At 42.9% G+C, this 21963-nt stretch overlaps 1 protein-coding gene across 11 annotated transcripts in view; it reads right to left on the bottom strand.

Annotated features, from left to right (window-relative positions):
* HDAC4 (histone deacetylase 4) overlaps window positions 1-21963 on the bottom strand; it is a 217509-nt gene that overhangs the window by 57451 nt on the left and 138095 nt on the right. For 9 of the 11 annotated variants that reach the window (XM_031604499.2, XM_090144556.1, XM_090144557.1 and 6 more), the window contains 5 exons: window positions 18236-18367; window positions 15305-15417; window positions 11056-11172; window positions 10776-10974; window positions 7050-7279 (listed from right to left, as the gene is read on the bottom strand). In XM_031604499.2, the coding sequence (XP_031460359.1) occupies window positions 7050-7279; window positions 10776-10974; window positions 11056-11172; window positions 15305-15417; window positions 18236-18367 (791 nt within the window). The remainder of the gene's footprint in view (window positions 1-7049; window positions 7280-10775; window positions 10975-11055; window positions 11173-15304; window positions 15418-18235; window positions 18368-21963) is intronic. The other 2 variants (XM_090144555.1, XM_090144554.1) reach the window with 1 other exon arrangement.

Below are 21963 nucleotides of genomic sequence, written 5' to 3' on the forward strand. Positions count from 1 at the left end.
TGGTCATACACTGGAACAGATTGCCCAAAAAAGTTGTGGAGGTCTCCATCCTTGGAGATACTGCAAACCCAGTTGGATGTGGTCTTGGGCAAGCTGCTCTGACTGACCCTGTTTGGAGCAGACGATCCCAAGAGGAGCCTGCAAATCTAAATTATTCTGTGATAACTTCCTGAGGATTTTTGTGGGTTCTTCCCCACAGAGCCTTCATCTCTCCAGTTTCGTGACTATTTACACACACATACCTGCACAGCTAAACCACGTTAAGCTAAAGGTAGTTCTTCATCAGTTTTCTTTAAGCTTACTGAGGCCTGATGAATATAATCTGCCTTAAAGGTAATTTAATCACCATAAATCACCACTGACTTTTTTCTGCTTGGATCACAGCTCTCAGGCTTTGAACTTGATACCTTTTCAACTTATGAACTATGCAAGGTGAGTGAAATGCTGGTAAAATAACTCACAATGTCATTGTCAAGTTAATGGAAATGAGAAGCAGCGTAATTCCCTAGAAGTTTAAAATTATTCAAATTCCATTAAGACATAGTAATTTAATGAAAAGCACATTGTAAAATGCTACAATGCAGGCTGAAAGATCAAGTGGTCCATGACAAGGTCATTTCAAACATTCTGTTTGCTGTCCTGATATAAACTGAGTCTGTCGGTATGTCACTTGTTCCAGCTGCTGCAACCCAATTCTTCTGCAAAGAAAGTACTGCTATGAACAAATTTCACATAATTCACAATGCTGCACACCTCAGGCCCATAAAATGACTAAAAATGACTTGAAAATCCTCCTTTTTTTTCTAATTCTATGGACACATGCTCAAAACCAAGATGTCAATTGAAGAAAAGCTGTGGTAATCTAAGTGCAGGGGAATGAATATAAAGTTAAGAGAGCATTTTAAATGGTCACAAACGTATCTTAAATAGTAAACAATTACGCAGTGAACCATAAACAACCCTCTCCCTTACTTAGCTCTTCTATATCCTTTTGCAATGAGGTTATTCTCCTATTTTTAAACACTGTCACCCCTGGCAATGACACACTGCCACCATAAAACACAGTGAAAGGCACTGCCGCTCTGGTCTTAGACAACTATTTCAGCACAGAAGTAACAACTCAACTCAATTCACAAGCATTAGTAAGAATCAGGCATCAGATGGCCACATTTCTTATCTTCCTAGAAAGATAAAAAGAAAAAAAACAATATAGCAACTTGAGGTCCCAATACAAGGAAATTCACAGAATTATTCATTTTTCCATGGAATGCTTCATATAGAAAAATTTTTAAAAAGAGGATCTGTTCTTTGTTAGTAAAATTTCAGTTGGCACGTGTTGTATCTACTACATACTTCTGTATCTACTGCTTCTCGTTATCTTTTCTGATGCTAAAAGGCAGATGAAGAGCTCCTTGGGAAGTAGATGCAGAGATGAAGTATTTCAGTGAGGCTCTATGGATTTCCTTTTGGAAATCTCTGATTAAACTGTGCACCTCTGAATCTGTCTCCTAGAAGACAATCAGTTACAGAAGACATTTCTGGTCCTACACAAATAGAAGGCTCTTTCAGAAATGAAAGGCTGACAGAGCAGGGCATGACTGTAGGTAAAACTTGAAAATCTCAAGATCTCTTCCAATTTCTGAGTGCAACAAAGGAACCTGGCGTGACTCCGTTGTTTCTCCTCATTGTAGTTACTGAAAAACATAGAATAACTGAGAATTGCTGACAGGTCTGCTTTCAAAAACCAGATTAGCGACAGTTTTTTTGGAACACAGCATACCTGCTGAAGGGAATACATCCTTCAGAATACTCATGGCTGCTGGACAGACCGGCGTGTAAAGGACATGGGTTGGGGGCTGAAAGCACCACACACAGCTTTGAACTTCAGGATAAACTGTCACAGTTCCATACAACTCATTCAGGGTTATCTACAGGTAGAATGAGCTCAAAGAGATCATGCTTGACAACGTGCCAAAAGCCCATTCCACTCTGCTAGATAAGTAGAGTGGGCCAACTTTGCATAGATAGGAAGATGTTGAAAGGCAGATCAGACAACATTACTGCTGAGAACAAGCCCGTTTCTGTGCTTGGAATGGCAGAGCATATCCAGTGGGATGGAGCAGCCTCCCTGTTTGGGTAATGGGGCCAAACAATGGATGTTACCAGTTGGGACCCCACTCTCCTTCACTGCTAACATCAATCATGCAGAGGAAGAGAGAAGAGGAAACCTCCCTTTCCTTCCTCTGCAGATGAAAGAGGACACTCAGGGAAGAAAGAACAACTCTGGAGAGGCAGCTTTGGTAAAAATGAGAAAAGAGAGAAGATGTGGTGACAATAAGGGCTCAGCTCATAAGCATCCTAAGCAAAAAAAAATGTCGCTCGAATTAAGGATATAGCTAGGAATTGAAAATTGAGAAGCACTGGAGTGACTACTGGCCGGGATGCTCAAGGAAAAGGGAAGGACCAGCAGGGAGGCACAAAGCATCTTGAGAGGAGCAGGCACATGGACAAGATTTTGGAGGAGAAAATTGAGGGCTTGAATGAACCACTCAGAAATGGTAACACAAGCCCTCCTCTTTTGGCTATCAAGGTTGACTCTTATCACTCAAGGCATTCCCTTGAAGAATGGGAAAGTCTAGTTTTTTATTTTCATAGGCTAAAGAGAAGAGATGGTATGGAACAATGGGGAGAGGCAGCACTGGGCACAGGCGACGATGCAGGCAGCTGGCACAATGTTCTGCAGCAGCTGAAGACAAGAAAAATTTCTTTATTTCCTTTTTTTTTTACCCCCTCAAGTGATGAGACAGCAAGAACACTAACGGCTGGAAGCAGCCCACCTGCTGGAAGGACCACCAGCCTGCTCACCTCTGCCTAGGCAAGAGTTGCAACAAGCAACTGAGCTGCAACAAGCCAAAGAACAGGGACTGTCTGGGAGGAGAACAGGAAGGGAAGCAAGAAAAAAAATGCTTTGGCAACAGCAGAAGCTGGTTTTTTTCTTCCCTCTCCCAAATAATTGGAATTATGGACTTGATTATATCAGGTGTGTTGAGCTTTGCAACAACAACACACAGAGCAATGGCTCCTGGCAAAACCCCTTAATAGCATGTATGCAGCAACAGGCACATTTCTTGAAGAAGATGAAAACTCCTTGTTACTTTATCCATCAGCCTGAAAGTAAAGAGAAGAGAGTGCAGGGGGAAATTGTTTGAGTGGTAAGTGAGTAAGGACTACTCCTAAGCAGGTTTTCCTTAGACTTTCAATGGATAACAGCCCCAGCTGAATGTTGTGCAATACAATCTACAGCATATTTTTCCAATCGTACAAATTGAACATTATATATTAAAAAGCACTCCAGAAGTCACTTGAGGCTAAACAGCCAATGTGTTCCAAAAAAGAAAAAATCAGGAAATAGCAAGGTTAAATTCTAGGTGTTAGTAAAACTGTATCCACCCAATGCTGCTGCACTACAGACAAGTCAAGGCACTGTAGTCTGGCATACATACCTGTGCCATATATATGCCACAGCTGGAGAAACACTGCTCTTTCCAGTGTGTTACAAACGGGGTTTACCCAGGAGAACCACAATTTGACCACAGAAGCTCTGTGTTAATCTGCTTAACAGCACAATTCAGGACTAAAAGGGAGATTATCTGATCTATGAAAGCTTCGTGAATTATACATTCAGTGGAGTGATGCCAAAAGACTCATCTTCACTACAGAAAGGTAAGAAGTTGAGTCTTCTGGCACAGGATATATGGAAATCTCACTTGCATATTTCTCTTCAGAAAGGGGATGGCTGCTTCAAGAACCATCATGCTGCAAAGCTATTCTTTTAACTCAAAACACCCAGAGAACACTATCCTGCTTCTCCAGGCTCCAGAAGGCTGGCATGACAAAAATACCCCCTGATGCCAACCTCCAATGACACAGAGATCTGCAAGCAACACACTGCTTCTCTCTCACACATAAGAAAGACTAAAATTGTGTCTTAAAAGAGACTGAGGCCTGCAGAGAAATGATTGTTACAGAAGGTGAAATGCTGCCAGGACTGGCGTATATATATTTATTTCACAGCAAAACAACAATTCCTCACCCCCAGCAAAGCTCCTCCGACCATGAAAAAGCCTCACAAATATTCCCAATGAACGTTTGAATGTTAAACATGCAAAAAAAGGTGGGAAACACAGGCGTGCGTTGCTAGTGCAATTTAAGGTCATTTCTCCAATGCACCTGTGTTAATGTATAGCTTTTTTTATTTTTTTTTCAGGCTTGTTTAGTATTTACTGTTCCAGGGCTCATGCCTCATTCAGATCAAAGGTTGCACAGAGCTCAGTTAACAAGGAGTGATCCAGTATCTCATCCAGAATCTTCTTTACTGAACCAACCCCTGGCTCTGAAGAAGGGACTGTTGAACTTTTGTATGGATTGGGGGCATGATCATCCCTGCAAATGTTACTGCACCCAAACTCACAGCAACTCGACTGAGGGAAAGGAGAGGAGCTGCTCCATGCCACTCAACAAGCAGCTCAGGCAGAGCACAGGGCTGGGCAGCATCAGAGAAAGCCAGTTTTGCAGCCCTTTATCCCTTGTTGCTCCTTGTCTGCCCTCTGCTTGTCTCCATTTTTAAGGGAACGGTGTTTTTGGGGGGCTGTGTGTGCTTTATTTTCCCTCCTCAAAGCAAACACAAACATCACCACCAGGTGACAATACAAACACTGGGTGTGCAGCCCTCATATTCCCCCATTTGTCAAATGTCAGGTTGCAGCTCCATAGCCTCAAGCACCAAGGCTTTAAGGCAGAATCCCCTAGGTGATTATTCTTACTCTTATTATCAGGGAGCAAAAACTACCTGTTTTTCCTTAGCTGCCCCTTTGGAAACAAGACTTGTCTGAGCTAAAATCTAATCCGATCTAGATATTAAACAGGGAAAGTGTAAGGCCAAAATCTTTAAAAATCACAAGCAATTGAAAACAGTCTCACGTTATTTACAGGAACTATAACCCAAACCCGAACAGACAGCGCTGTCAGTTCTGCTAATAATTAAAAGGCAGCAATCTATTACATTATTTTTAGTTGTGCCCTCACGCTCCTGCACACAAGGGTCTTAAAATATCCGTGTGTCTGGGAAAAGTCTTCTTCCGTGTCAGCACTTGGATGCTGTCCCACGGGATAAATTTGCCACACGCATACAGAGCGAGCACCGAAACGCTGTTAACTCCTTGCTTCTATAAATCAAACACACGGAAACTGCCTGTGTGATGGGTTTAACTGCACTCCCCCCGTAGATGTGCTGCATCCCCAGGTTAACAAAGCTGAAATTCAGGCTCCTCCAACGGCACGCTCTGCAGCTTCTGGGAGGTCCGAGTGAAAGGCTGCATGAGCTGGGGAGGTACGTCACAGCGAGCCTTTGGGCACTTCCAAGTGCTGGCAATGGAAATGCTGCAAAACTAAAACAAACAAACCACTGAAATGGACTTCCTAACAAAGAAACCCTACCCAGCGCCCCGAGACCCAACGTCTGCTGCACGGAGTGTGTCGGGGGGGAGGGAAGGGAAACTTCTCTGGCCACAGCAGCTCCCAGCAGCCTGGTGTGTGGGGCCAAGCCGAGCCAGGGCTGGCACATGCACTGCATGATGGCCACCATCCAGAAGTACACGACTGACGTCAGCAGCTTGTGTAATCATCCTGCCTTCGCTCCAGTCCATAAACAGCACTTCGGGGGGCAGGAGGGGGGGGCTTTATTTAAATTGTTGCTTTCTTCTCACTGGAAACTTGTTTTCTGCTGTTTTTTTTTCACCCGGCTCTCTGTAGTTCTGTTTTCTCGTACGACAGAACAGTGGAAATGTTTGAAGAAATCTCCACCATAAATTAAACTGCAGCAACCCCAAAAAGGTGTATGCCTGCTGTCTGACTCGTCTCCCTGAGCCCGAAGCCTATCTGTGGGCTTGTGTTGTAAAGAAAGCCACGACTGGAAATGAACCAGCACCAATAAAAGAGCCAGAAAAATATCGCACTGCTTATGAAGTATTTCCCCCTTCCCTCACAGCTTTTTTACACTGCAAGTCTATCAACAGACTGTGTCTTCTGACAATATCTCAGCTGGGACCAGCTCCATCCGTATCACTGGTGATCAGATCTCACCCTCAGAAAACAAGCTTTACCTCCTGGGCTAAAACACCAGGACAGATGTTGTCTTTTTTACATGCACGCCCGAGCAATCACCCTAGAGCAGCTCTGTTTGAGATTTATCCATAACATCGGGATGCCCAAGCTGCAAAACCTGCACGTTGGCAAAGTGTTCTGCAGTGTTCACCTGATGTTGCCTAAGTGATGTACAGAAAGCGAGATATTAAACGTAGAGCTTTCGTTCTTCAAAGTTAATTTTTGAATCACTTCTAATTAATCTTCAAAACAATCTCTGCAGGATGTGCAGCAATACAGCCCTCGTTTTCAGGAGAAGAAATGGATAGAAACCTGTCATGTTTTACACAGGGACAGAGTTAAGAGGATCTAAACTGGAGATGGGAACAGCTTCTCTCTTTCCAAAGGTAATCTCATTGAAAAACACCTCAGTACGTCTGGAAGTCTTCCCTTTCAGTTATTTTCTAATTTTGTCATGTCTGAAATCTCTCATTTTTTCTCTCAAATTCATATTACCGCTCCTTCTCCTGTTCACACCAAACGTACACACAACAGTTATTTCTCCCATATTACCTGACAGCTTTTTAAGTTCTCTGCTGCAAAACTGACAAAGATCTAGATGTGGATGAACAGCAACAATGACAGCTTTAAAAAGTATTACTGCAAAGTTTGAATCGTACTGCTTCCCACTGCTTGCAAGAGAGGTATCGATCCTCACTGCAATGATGCATGCCCCCATCCTTGTTGATGTATTTCTCCAAATCATGAAAAAGAGGCTCAAGGATGAAAGCCAATCGGTTATGGAGTCAGACACCACATACATTACAACACAAGAAACCATCAAAGCGTTGGCTACTGCTGGAGTCGATGCCACATGAGGAGAGAGCCTTTAAAAGTGTTGTGCCTACCTTGTTGATGTGCAGTTGTTGTTGCTGGAATTGCTGTTTGTGTTTCTCCAAGAACTGCTGGTGCTGCTGCTGGATCACTAACTGCTGGAGGGCTTGGGCGTTCTGGGGAAGGGGAGCAGACTGCGTGCGCCCCAGTGGGCGATGCTGCCGGAGTTTGTGTATTGAAGGGGAGACCCGTTCTCCACCAACCAGAGACTGTGCGTGGAGGGGCAGTCCTGAAAGATACCAGTCTGAAGATAATATGGAGGAAAAAACAGCAGAGAAGAAAAAAAGGAAGAAGAAAGGAAGGGAGAAAACGGCTGTTGAGTAACACTGATGGTGACAACAACATATAACGTTAAAACCAGCCACCTCACCATTTACAGCTGAAGTATCCTTAAAAGAGAACAGATAACCATTAATGACCACTGGATGGAATAACACTTTTAAATTCTTTGCTTGCCTGTTTACTCATAGACCCTAGACAATATTTCATTCTTAAATTCAGCAATATCTTACGGACCCTTCTATCATTCAGTGGATGACATCAATTAGATGCACAGTGATGGCTCTGAGGAGAAGCTGAAGTCTAACAACTTGCCTTGGTAAAGCAAGTCATCCCAGCTTCTTTTCTAGGACAGCACCAACCTTTGCTGCTGCCCTGCAGCACGCAGCAGCTCTGCCTTAGGGGATGCTCTCAGACGTGCTGAAGGATGATGGCTGATGATGGAGCTGGTTCTCTCTCTAGATCATGTAGGGAATTCCTTGGTGGTGCTATAACTGCTCTGTAGAAGTGACTAAGGATGAAGACATTCATGTGATAAACTGCTGACCATGATTGCTTTGGAGAAACATGAATGCATTTCAGGAATTTGAGAGCCAAGAGATATCATTATTTCTTTAGAGATAATTTAGAGGATAAAGCGTTAAAAAGATTTCCATCCCTGTCCTGTATATTGATGCTAGTAACTCAACTAAAACACAAAGCTGTTTTTTGGGATGTCATGGGTTACTCATATGCCCTGGGCAATTTGGATGACTACCATGTGAAACCTATCTGAGCTCTTGTAAGGGCATATCTGCAGGAACTGTCTTCTTTTTTTCTTGGTAAGCCAGTTCTTGCTCTGCTCTCTTAAGACATACCTTTACATGCTTCTTAGAAAGCTGGGATGTGAAGACACACCCGACACAAAACCAAACCCAAGGGTGGAGTTGCTGAGGGTAAGCCTTTGCAAGCTATACTTTGGGAAAGAAAGTCATAACTAGTGTGAATGGTCACCTCCCTAACGTGGATAAGACTGCACGTAGTTTTGGGAAAAAAAGTACCTCATTGTATACAACAGTCAAAACTGCTCAAATAGTAACGTTGAGACCTGGTTCTAGGCTTGGGGAAGTTCAAAAAAAGAGCAAAGCTGCAGCCAGCTGAATGAAGCAGTTCAGAAACACCTGCAAGCTTCTGGCCCAGGACAACGCCTCCTTGTCCCGTTAATTTACAGAACTGCCCTACATGGAGGAAACCAATTAATTTAGAGGCCTCTTTTCTTGGGCCAGTTTGCCCTTTACTTTTCTGAAGAGATTTGTTTAAAAGAGTATCTCATTTTATAACCATGTGTGTGCGTATGTATACATACATACATAAATATACATGCGTGTGAACATATGAATCGTTTGAAAGGACGTGGTCCATCTTCCTTACAGCAATGTCCAAGTTAGACAGTTGAGGAAGGGATCTTACATGACTGTACAGGACATCTTGGAAGACTACTTGTCTCCAAGTGAATGACCAAAGTCCTCCTGCGAAGATTTCGAAGGAAGACACATTGCTCCTGCTCAGTAAATACATGTCAGTGTGACAGACATGATCCAGAGTAGTCTGGTGCAGGAGCAATGCCAGGTCTGCTCTAGTGGGGGACACAATTGTACTGCCTAGATTCTATTACCACTTTCTACTCAAGGTGAATCACTTACCGTGCTCCAGCTAAAATCCAGACATTAGATTTGCAAAACCAGTACCGAGCTCATAAGATCAGCACACCACTGTCCAGCAGAGACTCTTAGCTCCCCCAAATCCCCACGTCTAACTGCATGAAGCCAGCATGCTGTGTGCTGGATAATTTTGCAGTAGTCAGGAGACTATCTCCACAGCTAAAGGCTACCAACAGAATACTAATAACTCCACTTTGCTTCCAGGGAAGCTGTAAGTACTAACTGTAGTCTGGCAGCCAGTCCACTTAGGGCTTTGGAGACCACGTGTTAGCTTGCTCTGTTTCAGTTGCTGCATCTGGAGCGTGTGCTTCTTGTTGCTGCTCTGCTGTATAGTGAACATTTCTCCTTGGTGTCAGTTTGTTACAAGTTGTACTTGCTCTAAAAACACCACACACTGCAGGTGGACTAGAAGGAATACACGTAATACACTGTAAACAGATGGAAGCTTTGAGAGAGGTGGAATAGGAAACAGAACAGCACTCCCTATGAGCTCTTTAATGCAAATACCTGTACAAATGGGGAAAAGTTTTGGTGATATGATAAGAGAAGAAGTCTTTTGCAATGACTCTTCATCAGCAGTCCTCTGTCAAAGAACAACTGGTGAAGAGACACGTCATGACTCTGGGCACAACATCACACCATAACAACTATGACGGAATGCAATAGAAAACTACATTAAGGCTCAGGGAACCTGCACGCACCACTCTCACAGCTCTGAGGGTGCTGCTTTAACACCACACTTTTGTGTCTCAGATTCTCCACATGTACATGCTTATAAGCTTATCACAACCCCATGTATATTCTGGGAATTCAAATTTAAAACCAGACACGGTTCAAACGCAGTGCTGTAATGTTTCAGCAATCAACATCTCCAAATGATTTCAGAGAACCACAGAATCCTTTGTCTGGGAAGGGACCTTCATAGCCCACCCAGCCCCCACCCCTGCTGTGGGCAGGGACACCTTCAAGCAGACCAGGCTGCCCAAAGCCCCATCCACCCTGGCCCTGAGCACTGCCACAGATGGGGCAGCCACAGCTTTTCTGGGCATTCTCTGCCAGGGCCTCACCACCCAAGAAATTTTCCATTCGAAATGGAATGAAAAAAATAAAAATCAACACGTCTGTAACTTAAGCAGAAAATCCTTTGTCCCAGTACTACACACTGTCAAACAGAAATGTGTCCTACTGGGAAATATTGCTTTGAATCAATCCTATTTATAGAAATACGCCTTCCCACAGGTACTTAATTCTGAAAACATGACACAGGGAGTGATTCAAAGCAATTAACATACTGCAAATGTAACATATACAAACAAATACAATCTGTTTGAACGCAGTTGGTTTTGCCACGTTTTTGCCATTTGTAATAATGATAAAAAGCCAGTATTTTAATCTGTGATTTTGCAAATGCGTGCTTCGTTAGACATGGAACAGAAACCATCAGTGATAAACAGGAAGGGTAATCACAAGACACAGCAATTTTGTTGCCTCTTCACAGTGGCTAGAACTGGAACAACATTGTTCAAGTTGTTACATGCATAAGAAAAGCAGAAATAGCAAGTTAATGCTATTTAATTTCATTTTGCCAAACTGACAAGGCATCTTCCTCCTGCCTCTGGATGGTGTGGCTACTCTAGCTGGAAATGTATTCATTGTATACATCGGAGAGCCTACAAATTTGTAAGTTAAACCAACAAAACACACAGATAATGTTCAAGACCCTGCATGTCAGGCTCTGCACATTATCCACCACGTGCTCACCTGTGACTAAGGGGGTTTGTGCAGTTGGCTGTTCCAGTAAGACCATGTGCTGCAGAAGAGGGTTGTGTGCGGTTCCCCCATCTCTTTCCAACGTTGTAGTGCTCAAGTAGGGAGTGAGGTGGGTGCCAGGAAATAAAGAGATCCGCTGCTGCAAGGCTGGGATAGCAAGTCTCTCAGCATCCTGCTGCGCTGATCCTCCCTGCAAACACCCAGGCGACGTCAGGGTGGGTTAAGGGAGAAATCAAGCACCAATTTGAAGCCTGCATTCCCCATCACTTACGCTGGAAGGGCCAGTTGCAGGCAGTCCTAGTGTGATGTTGGGCAAAGAAGGAGATGTGTAGAGTGGAAGCTGTGTTACAGAGCCTTCACGATTCACCAGTCGGTGAGCCAGGCTGGTCTGCAAACAAAATGAAGAACACTGTTCCAGTGAGACTGCACCACCGATGGGAGGGAGGATGCTGCACAGTGGCTGTGAGGGCCCATCAGGAGAGTACAAAGCAGGAAATTTCACTTCTGACACTGAGAATACTGAAAGAGAGAGCTTCAGATCCAGCCTTACTTCTCTTTCTATAGAGTGCTTGCCCTTCTAAAGCTACAACAGATTACTGTAACAATCAGACAGGCATTACTCTGGTGGTTGTTCTCTTTAGCAAATCACAGACAATTTGTTCTATTTACCAGTGTGCTTTAGCTTAAGTCAGACTTCAAAATTTCATCAAAGAGCCTTTTTATGTTGCTATTCCCCGATTTTCAGGATGAAATGTGAGATTTACTGAATTACCTTGCGGCCATTTAAAGCAGGAACACTAAAGTAAAAATACCTAATTACAAAATGAGATTGATTTGAAATACTTGGTAGAAAGCCCATTATAAAAATTACATTATTTTAAACTGCCTGATTTTTCTATTAGGAAACAAGTGTTCTGTTCACTTAAATCAACTACAGTAAAACTTACATAAACAGCTTAAATCAAACAGCCTTTAGATTTCAGGAAGATTTTCTATGGAATTTCTATCGTTTTAACTCAGTTGCTGCTGTGGAAAAAAAAGTACTAATGATTAATCTAGTATGTTACAATGACATACATTATTCCCATAGCATAAGAGATCTGGATAACGGATTTATACATTTCAGACCTAAATAGCTATGTGAGGAAATGGGACTTGGCAGGTTACTTCCTTGATTGCAAGACTGGGCCAGCTCTGGGTAACAAAAACCTGCTTTTCTCCTCAAAAGGTGAAACGTGGTGAGTAACATCACTGCAGCAACCACCAGAGGGGAAAAAAGAGCACTAAAATAAGAAAAAGTATTGAAAAACAAGTAATGCACAGCAACCTTCAGCAGCAATCCTGCCTCCTTGGTTCTGGTGGGCCAGTTGATATCTCTCCCAGGAGAGCCCAACTTTGTGAGCTGGGCTTAGAGGTGCCCATGCAGGAAGAGCAAACCTTCCCATGACTGCATGAGTCACCTTTATGTGATGCTGGGCTGGGCTTGCAGATGCAATCTTTGCTGTGCCACAAACCTGCAGCCCCTTGTCCCAGTGTCCAACCAGGTCTGAATTCCATCCAGCAAAGCTGCTTAACTTTCATACGATACTGTGCGAAATTTCATCTGTAGAGTGAATTTTTTATTTCCCTTTGTCTTACTGTGCCTTCATTAATGTCAGTCAAGCTTATGGGAAATATATTAAAGAGTAAATCTGCTTTTAAGATCTTGGTTACAAATTTGCTGCCACAAAGGAGGAAATTGGAAAAGAGCATTTTGCTGTTGAATGGTACCTGCTAAGGGCGTATGATTGTGCATACCCACACACTTATTTTTTCGAGTAATTCTGAACACTACTGGCAATTTGCCTTTAATTTAAATAACACAAAATGTTAGCACGCCACATTGAGAGCAAGATAGTTATTGCCAGCAGAGTAATGAAATATTTTACTGATACCGTAAACGAAATAAACCAACATCCATTTTCTCTTTGAACAATCGATAAAGTGTAGTTGTGCCTCAAACCATCTCCTGGGGATTTGTTTTAGAAACAAGGATGAGAAAAACAGCAGCTTGACACTATAAGGATAAGATATTTAGCAGCATTATCATCACTTTAAATATACAAATCCCATCTCTGGATTGTACACAAACAATGTTAGAATTGCACAGAAGAGAGCAATTTCAGCATGCACAATTTTCCCCTGTAATCGAGTACTTTTTATAGGCTCCTACCAGCTACAATGGCAATGAATATCACGTACCTTTCCAAGGCAAAAAAAAGCCTTCAGACTTAAAAAACATTATTTAAAAATAGGCATTGTCTTTTTCAAAGGAAGCAGAGAGCTCAAGTCTTTCTATTTGGAAGGCAAGCACTTGAACTTGTAATGAAGTCCCAATACCACATTCCAGCATACCTGGAATGGCTCAAGAGGTGACCTAGCAAACTAACAAGCAGAGGGACACATTTCTCACTTAAAATTAGAAAATATAGGTAAGCATAGAACAGAAAGTTGCCAACACTAATTTTTCAGAGGCATTTCAATAAATATTCTACACAAAAGTGGGAACATAATGCAAGCCTGGTCGACTGGTATCAAATAAATCTTATTCTCCTAGGCTGTTGGGGAATATTTCTTACACCAAAGAGGATTTGAAAGAAACCAAAACCCTGCCACATCCAGTTTTTCCCAAATAAACCTCTCCAGGCAAAGGGATCAGCTAGTTTCACACAACACAAAACGCAGAGCCATTTTCCCCCAGACTGATGCAAGGAACTAGGACGTTTAGCTAAGCCATTCAAGTATGCCTGAAATGCTGGGAGAACAATTTGTGCGATGGGTTATCGACGTCCTGTTTGCCATCACACAGTGATTTATACTTTATTCTGTTCTACGATGGCAGTGATCCAATACACTTTATGTAGTCCTGGATAGCTTTAACATTAAAACTGCACAATCGTTTTTAAGCTATATATTCATTATTTAAAAAAAAAGAAAAGAGGAAAAGGTGAAAACACTCCATTCATTCTCTTCAGAGAGATTAACAACTACATTTTCTTCCTGCTTTTTGTATAAGAAGATGGTACATGACATGTTGTTCTTTTTAAAATGTTAGCTCAAGGTGCTTCCTTCCTCCCATGCAGCGGTATTGATGTGAATTAGCCACTGCAATACAGCTGCAAAAAGAGGTGAAGGGAAGGTGGTGGCCTTTGATGCTCAGAGGCTTGCAGTTTGCTAAGTATAGATAAGATTGACAGCTCCTGCATCAGCAAAGCTGGTAGATGAGCACTCATCCTCCTGGAGCTAACAGCTACATAACTAGAAAGTGCCTGCAGTTCAGCCAGCCTTCAGCTTCACAAACCTAACCAATAACCAATAACCCCTCTCATAACATCTTTTCTCAGATCTGCTCCAAATTACTAAATGGAATGCATCTAAAAAAAACACATTTCTTCAGAACAGCACCAGTTTCCAGGGCCAAGCTAAGACTAACTTAGACTGCTCAGCCTTCACAATACTTGACTTAATCCTTTAAGATCCACAGCAGAGTGGATGAAGACAAGTTTTGGGTAAGTCAGCAGGGGAGAATATAGAGTGGGATGCATATTCCCTACGTAAAATCATAGAATCAGGTTGGAAAAGATCTTAAAGACCATCAAATCCAACCATGACCTAACCACGTTACCCTAACTCTAACAACCCTCCTCTAAATCACGTCCCTGAGCACCACATCCAGGGATGGTGACTCAACCGCCTCCCCACTACATAAGGAATAAAAGGAAAATTTGTAAGACAGATGCTATATTCATTAGGGAGAACAACTGAGGGCAAGCTGCATAAAAAGAAATGCCCCAATGACATGACACAACCACCCTGGTTCTCTAAGGCTTGTAGCGAGGGACAGTTAACACGGCCTACACCCCATAATATGCCTTTAGGAAAAGGTGGGCTTCAGTAACACCAAACACAGTGCTGTGTTGAATCCAGCCCTTCTACCCAGCCCAACACCCTGCCCTGACAGCCACAGCAGGTGCCTCAAGTGAAGGTGGGAGCCTATGGCATTGCAAACCTCAGCACATGTATCTGGCAACACGCTTTCAACCCTAAATGGGGAGGAAAAAGTTCAATCTGTTTAATCCAGTTCTGTTTTGGCCATACTCATAGTAACCTCCTGTGAGCAAGATCACCCTATATACAATGTATGAGAACAGATGCCCGATACATTAAAACCCTTGTGCTTGACCAGGAAATGCTCTTCGTGTTTTACCTTGTCAAATCACTCTATTTTTACTCTCCACTCAGAATAAAACCAGCACAAGTTACCACAAGCAGCTCCTGAGCTGGTTCAAACTGGATTTAATAAACAGGTAATGCATCCTGTCAGCCCAGCCTGAGAGGTAATTCCCCAAGTCTGCTCCAAGTCATGATCTGGGGTTTGCAGCGTTCCACACACCCTGTCTGTGTGCCCCAACACCTAAACCCCTGTGCGATCTGATTAGAAACCCAAGTGCTAAAACCCAGAGAAAGGAAAGGCTCTGTACCTCTGCTTGAATACTGGTGACTGATCCTGTAATTCCGTTCTCAGCGCTGATGTTATTGGAGCTGTTGTTTGGAGAGCTGGGACCAGATCCAGGAGCACTGTTGCACGCCGAGTCTAAAACACATCCAAAACCAACTTTCAGCATGACAAGCAATCTCTGAGATGATATTCAGGCAGATAACAATCCTCCAAGTTTTGTTTTGGAGGAAGGCAACCCTCCTCCCCATCTCCTCCTTTAAATTTTCACAGGGCTCTTAAAACACTGATACGCACTTTCAAACGGCCTCTCCAAGCACCTACTCACCTTATTTATGTATTCTCCTCATGGGGATTTCTCTTTAAAAGAGTATTCATGACCTTAAACACAATTGGAAGATGATAAAAGACACGGAAAGCTTGCAGAGGCCGAACAGCAGTTATGTGGGATTGTTCTGCATCATTTTTCCAGAACGTTTCTTTAAACCTCATCAGCCTCCAAGTCCTACCCCAACTCCGTGTCACCACGAATTGTGCTGGATTTTGCTCTTGCCTCAAAGGGAACCATTTCAGTATGGACGTTTCACAAAAAGCCAGGTGAAACTCCACTGGATTCAAGAGAGACTAAACCCACTTCAAGACACTGCCTTCTTTTTTGGCAAGTCTTCTCCACTCTGAGAGCAAACCACTTTCTCACTGGAAGACCTAAAGCAAAATTAATGCCTCCGGATAGTTCTGTTATCACCAGGACTGGCAGAAAATCCTCTCACCTCGCTATGTTTAATCAACACACTCCCTGTGAACTCGCCAGCCAGAACCACAGAGATGGCCAGCTTGAAATCAAAGCCTCCCCATTAATTATGTAGAACTAACAACAAACAAAACCAGAAGATGGAATTGCAACAGCCAGAAAACTTCCCTCCTCACGTCTCTCAACCTGTGCAAGGCACAGCTTCCAGTGTTTCTCTTTTTTTTTTTTTTTTTGAAAGTAAATAACATTAAAACATTTTTTTTTTTTTTTCCTGAGCTTTCCTCCACCCTCGGGCACAGGATTTGCCCAACATCAGAAGAATCTCCCAGCAGCTGCAAGGGTTCAGGCTGCAGCAGTCTCATAACTGCTCTAGGATGCCCCAGAAGAAATAAAAGCCAACTGTTACAACTCGGAGGATTTCTTAACTACTTGTAGAGGCATTATTCTACATATTGCTATTTTGATCACTGCAAGGACCTCCATCAAATCATCAGAGATGTCTGGTTGGCTTTTTTTTCTCTCTTTGCTTTTAGCAGGCTAAGAGCTTAGCAATGAGTAACACCAAATTGAGCACCTGACATTGAACTTCTCTATGAAAAAACATTCTGACTGCATGCAGAACAGTCTTTTGGTGGGGTTTTTTTGGTACCATGTCACTACCAACAATATAGTAGATTTCATGTATACTACCTAGAAGTAGAAAAACTACTACATTCAAACTTTGACTCTATGAAGATGTATTCTCCAAAGATTAAAAGTGATTTCTTACCCTTGCAGAGGGACTGTTAGAAGTTATGTTACACTCAGAAGTCTGCTCTTACCATAATTGCTCCAACAGACATTCAAACCCTCATCTGTGCACCCAGAGCCAGCACCAAGCACAGCTCTGCTCCTGCTCAGCTTTGCTCAGATATTTCTCCAGGCAGACTCCAGGCTGCCTTCCAGAACCAGGTCTGTGCCCAGAGAGAAGCAGGAGCTTCCACTGCTATCTCTGAGGGCATTATTTGGATCACACAGTCAGACACTGGGGCCTGATTTATCCTAAAAGCTACGTGACATATAACAAGATAGAAGGAGAGAGGTAAATTCACTTTTCAGATCTGATATAAATTATACATAGCTCTTGAAACCCATTTCCTTTCCAAGCTGAGAGGTGCTGACACAGAGCAGCACACAGCTGCCCCAGGACCTCCTGAAACCTAAAGAGAGCTCACTCTGAGTTTGGGTGAGTCATGATAGAGTGTCTCAAAACCTAGATGAAAGAAAAAGCAGTCAGATAGTGGTACTTACACACAGGCATCCCTAGATGGTGCTAAGAATTAACTTTATGGTGATCTATCCAAACCAGTTCACTCAGAGCCCTCCTTACAAATTTCACTCTCAGAAGAATACTATTTTTCAACAAGGAACTGTAAATATGTAGTCAAAAATACCAGCTACATATATACTAAATAAAAAAGCCTTAAATGTTTTAAAACTGGAACATAATTACTTAAGGAAAAATGGCAATCTTCCCAAAGCCAGAAACATCCCAAGGTTGTAAAACATTTACTGCTGGACAAAGACAGCTATGAGTTATGGCCTCCCCATGTATAGTAGGAGAATCACCTTTGAGAAATTTTATTTCTCAACCACCAGTTGCTGAAGATCAGAGAAATGCTCAGGAAAAAAACAGCAGTCCTGTGGCACATCTGTATCTGTCTACATATCTTAAAGGTAGCTCAAAAAAAAGTCATTGTGCTGGCAATGCTGTCTCTGTAGATGGGTACCTGAGGACTTGTGTTGCTGGCACACACCTGCATCACCCACTAGTGAACTATTATAGAATCACAGAATGGTTTGGGTTGGAAGGGACCCCAAAGCCCATCCTGCCACAACCCCTGCTATGGGCAGGGACACCTCCCACTGACCCATAGCCTCATCCAGCCTGGCCTTGAGCACTGCCAGGGATGGGGCACCCATAGCTTCTCTGGACAGCTGCACCAGGGCCTCACCACCTTCACTGTGAAGAATTTCTTCCTAATATCTAATCTAAATCTTCCCTCCTTTCACTTAGAACCATCACCCCTTGCCCTGTCGCTATACTCTTCTCCAACATTAAGACCCACACGAGATCCGGACTGCAAAATCAGCCAGATTCAAGAACTGCTTTTGGAAAGGGCCACCTTCAGTGAGTTTGCAGCTTTTGCTGTTGGCCCAACACACCTGTGACATCCAGCGGGCGCTTCTTCAGAGCGGTGACCACCGGGCCATCCTTCCTGCGCAACAGGGGGCTGCTCCGTCGTTCAGCCACTTTTTGCTTTAGTCTGGATCGTAATTTCAGGTTGGGTTCAGACGCTGAACAAAAGGAGGAAAAGCAAACAGTGTTTTAGTCAGTATTATTTCAGTAGCTGTGTTACTCAGTGCAAAAGCTGGGTTACAGTTCAGCATCGGCAGAGCCTAAACAAAAATAGTTATTTCGTACTGTGTATCTGGAGCGATGACTTCTAAATATAATGAATGGCTTCCCGCCTATGCAGTATCTGAATTCACTGATAATGAAAGTCAATACTGTTTTAATTAAAAATAATAACCATCCTGCAGCATTGTCTCTCCAGCGCCTTACAATCTGCTGTGAACTCATTTGGACCAGACCAGAGAGCATCAATTCACCTCCCCCATTTCCTGCTACTGCTCAACTTTCTCCCAGGCCAGAGGTGGAACCTAACTTAACGAGATCTAAAAATCAACACAGGGATAGGTGGGACAGCTGAGATGTTGCTGCTTGGTCAGCAGGTAGCAACACTGTGGGGCTGGGAGGCTGCCTGCCATGGCTTGGTGCAATGGGCAGCCCCACACCCTTGGAATCATCAGACCGTGATGTGAGCTGGCCCTGGGAGGGACACCTGGAGAGATGGAGGGGAGAAAACACAAATCAAATCCCACAACAAAAAACACAAACATTTTCTCACTGGGTTAGCTCCCCAGAGCACCTCACACTGGGATGCAATGAGCACTGGAGAAAAAGGGCATGGGAGCGTGGCCAGTGGCAAAGCCAAGGGCAGGGAGGAGGAGGTTTATTTATTTGGGGAGATACTTGATTACATCATTTCGGCCACAGAGTTACACCGTATCTAGAAAACACATCAAATACTTTGAAAATTCAGGGCTGCCCAGAGTGGGTGTGCATCTGTTTGCTGAGACCACAGTCTGACTTGCTTTGTGTACATCATGCAGCTGAAATATCCTCTGAAATAAATACTTCTGTACCCAAATCCTGGGATTTCATTTCTCTAAAAGTCAAAGCAGAACTGCTGGGATCCCCTAATACCTCTGGGCTAATGGCAGCTGGCAACACCAAGCACCTTTGTACTGCGCAGCTTATCAGGTTCTTACGAAGGTAATGAAGCCTTAAGTCAAGATTCCTCCTGCGAGATGATTTTCTCTGTAAACTTTGCAATCTCTGGAGCATATACAAAATATCTGCTGTGGTGCTCGAGGGCTCCTGACAGTTATGAGATTTGTGAACTGGCCCAATCTTTTCCATTCCTCAATCTCTTAACAACTCGGCGGCTTAATCCCTTTGAACCAGCAAATCCTGTGCTCTTGCCATTAACTACCAACGCACTCGGCTCCCTGCACTGGGAGGCCAATAATCTGCATTTCTTTAGAAGACTTAAAATGGGGTTTACAAACTGATTTGAATTAACTAAGTCTGGCTGCGGCTGTATTTCCCTACAATTGGCTTTGACCACCAGGTCATGTAAAAGATCAAGACCAACCGTGTTAATTGCAGGGCTCAAAAATCAGAAGCTGATGAATTCAAGATCAAATGCTTTAAGTTAAGCCATCAAAACAGTTCTTTGATGAAACTTTGGGAAGGGGAAAAAAAGAGCTTTTCATGACTGTTTGGGACAGAAAAATGCCAGTAAGAGATAAAGGAAGCACTAAAAAAAAAGTGTCGCTCATCAAGATGATGCTTAAAATGCAATATGAAGTGCATTAGCAAAGGAGAGAATCATCTTACAGGACATTTGCATATAAAATGGCAGGGGGCTGAATGCAAATCTGTCATTTGCTTGGAGGACAAAATTAGAGGAGTGGACTAGATAAAGTACAAGTGAGTGCTCTGACTAGTTCCTGTATGAAATTCTCTTCAAAGCTGAAGTTGGCCTTAATATTTTTAAAGTTGCCTTTGGACACGAGGGAGTTCAGTATCTCAGGCTACATGCTTTAAAGCTGTTGCAGGTATCAGTGATTAGTAACCATCGAGATGCTACTATCAAGATCTTAAAGAATAAATGGGAATGTGTCACAGCTAGATGCTGATCCATTCCATTTTAGACACATCTGCACTGCCAGCTAGTAAATGAAATATAAGCCCGTGCCACAGCTGTTGCAAGGATCTATCTTCTGACAAAGAAAAACATGACAATATAAACTGTACTTTGGTGTAAATTTCATTCACACACGATTTATATCGCGCATGGCATTCATCTGACGTATGTCTTCTGCTGGGAACAGATGAGTAATTGTATGATTCTCAAGCACAGAGAATGAATGGATTGGAAACACCTTAAAAGATGTCTGGAAGGAGAGATGTGGGGGTCGCAGTTTACCTAGCACTACCAGATATGCCCCCTGCATACAGCCACAACAGAAAATCCAGCCGTGCAGAAGGAAGGGAACAAACATACAGCATTACAAACCTAGGAGAGAGAAGTTATGGCATGTGATAATTTGCCAGACAGAAGTATTTTGGGGTTGAAGTATCCTGTGTACTCCTGCTTTGCTCCCCCAGATGGAGGATCAAATTCTGAAACACAAAATGTCTACTTAAAAACCACGCTTGTTTAGTAACACTCCCTGCCTTTGTTCCGTGATAGAACTCTGAGTTTTTCTCCCAAATATAATCCCAAATCTAACATGTCATCGAGACCTCAGAAAGCATAATCCCTACATGCCTTTAATTGGGTGTTATACAACCCAAAGCGGGGGAATTAAGACTCAGCACCAGCAGTGCAGAACAGCCTCTGGTTCAAAGAATGCACCTCTACCACATTTCATAACTAAAGAGTAAGTTTTCAAGAGGCTTTTCCAAAACTCAGAACAGTAATTTCAGCTTATTCACGTGGCTTCTGAACTACTCCAGTTTTTAAACCAAAGAGAGTTGTCCTTCAGAAGTATAAATTCTGAATTTAGGTGACATGAATTTGAGCAATTCTATGATTCTATGCTATTGTTTGTTAGGGTGGTATGCTTATGCTGCGGTTGGACTTGATGATCTTTAAGGTCTTTTCCAACCTGAGCAATTCTATGACACACAACTATCAATACCAGTTCAGTAAATTCAATTTTCAATAACCCCAGTTCCACTGAACACCTCTTGAGGCTCATCCTTCAGGCTTCACATCCAAAGAGTTGCTCCCAGTGACTGCTAACTAGTGCAACATGGAGAACTGTCAATTGAAACCCAAAACATACTGGTCTTTTGCTGCTTAAGGTGGTGAAGTATTTTAAACAAACGTTGTGAACTTATTAAAAAATCAGTTTGATTCCTGTTTAGCAAAGAAATGAAGCACAGGGCCAAGTCTGAGTCAGCTTCAGAGAAGCCAGTGGGATTTCTTAAGCAGTGACATACTTAATTTGGCCCATAATAGGGGTTTATTCAAAGAATATTTTGTTTTTCTCTGAGTAAATTAATAACTAGAACACAGGCCAAAAGCTTCCTCAGTTTTCACAGACTCAAACCCAAGTTACCCCTCTTTTACTTCATTTACTGCAGCAGGACTCATGTAATCCAATTCTCCAACATTTATGTCACTCTCATTGTTTTCTTCCTGGAACTGCATCCACTAAGCTGCTGAACTAATCTGACATTAAGTCTATGCAAGTTAAAAACACAAAATCCTGGGCAGAGTTTGCCCTGTTCCCATTACACATCTATGAAAAAA

This window comes from Phasianus colchicus, chromosome 7 (genome assembly GCF_987193195.1).
Source record: "Phasianus colchicus chromosome 7, bPhaCol1.hap1.1, whole genome shotgun sequence".
NCBI classification, from domain to species: domain Eukaryota; kingdom Metazoa; phylum Chordata; class Aves; order Galliformes; family Phasianidae; genus Phasianus; species Phasianus colchicus.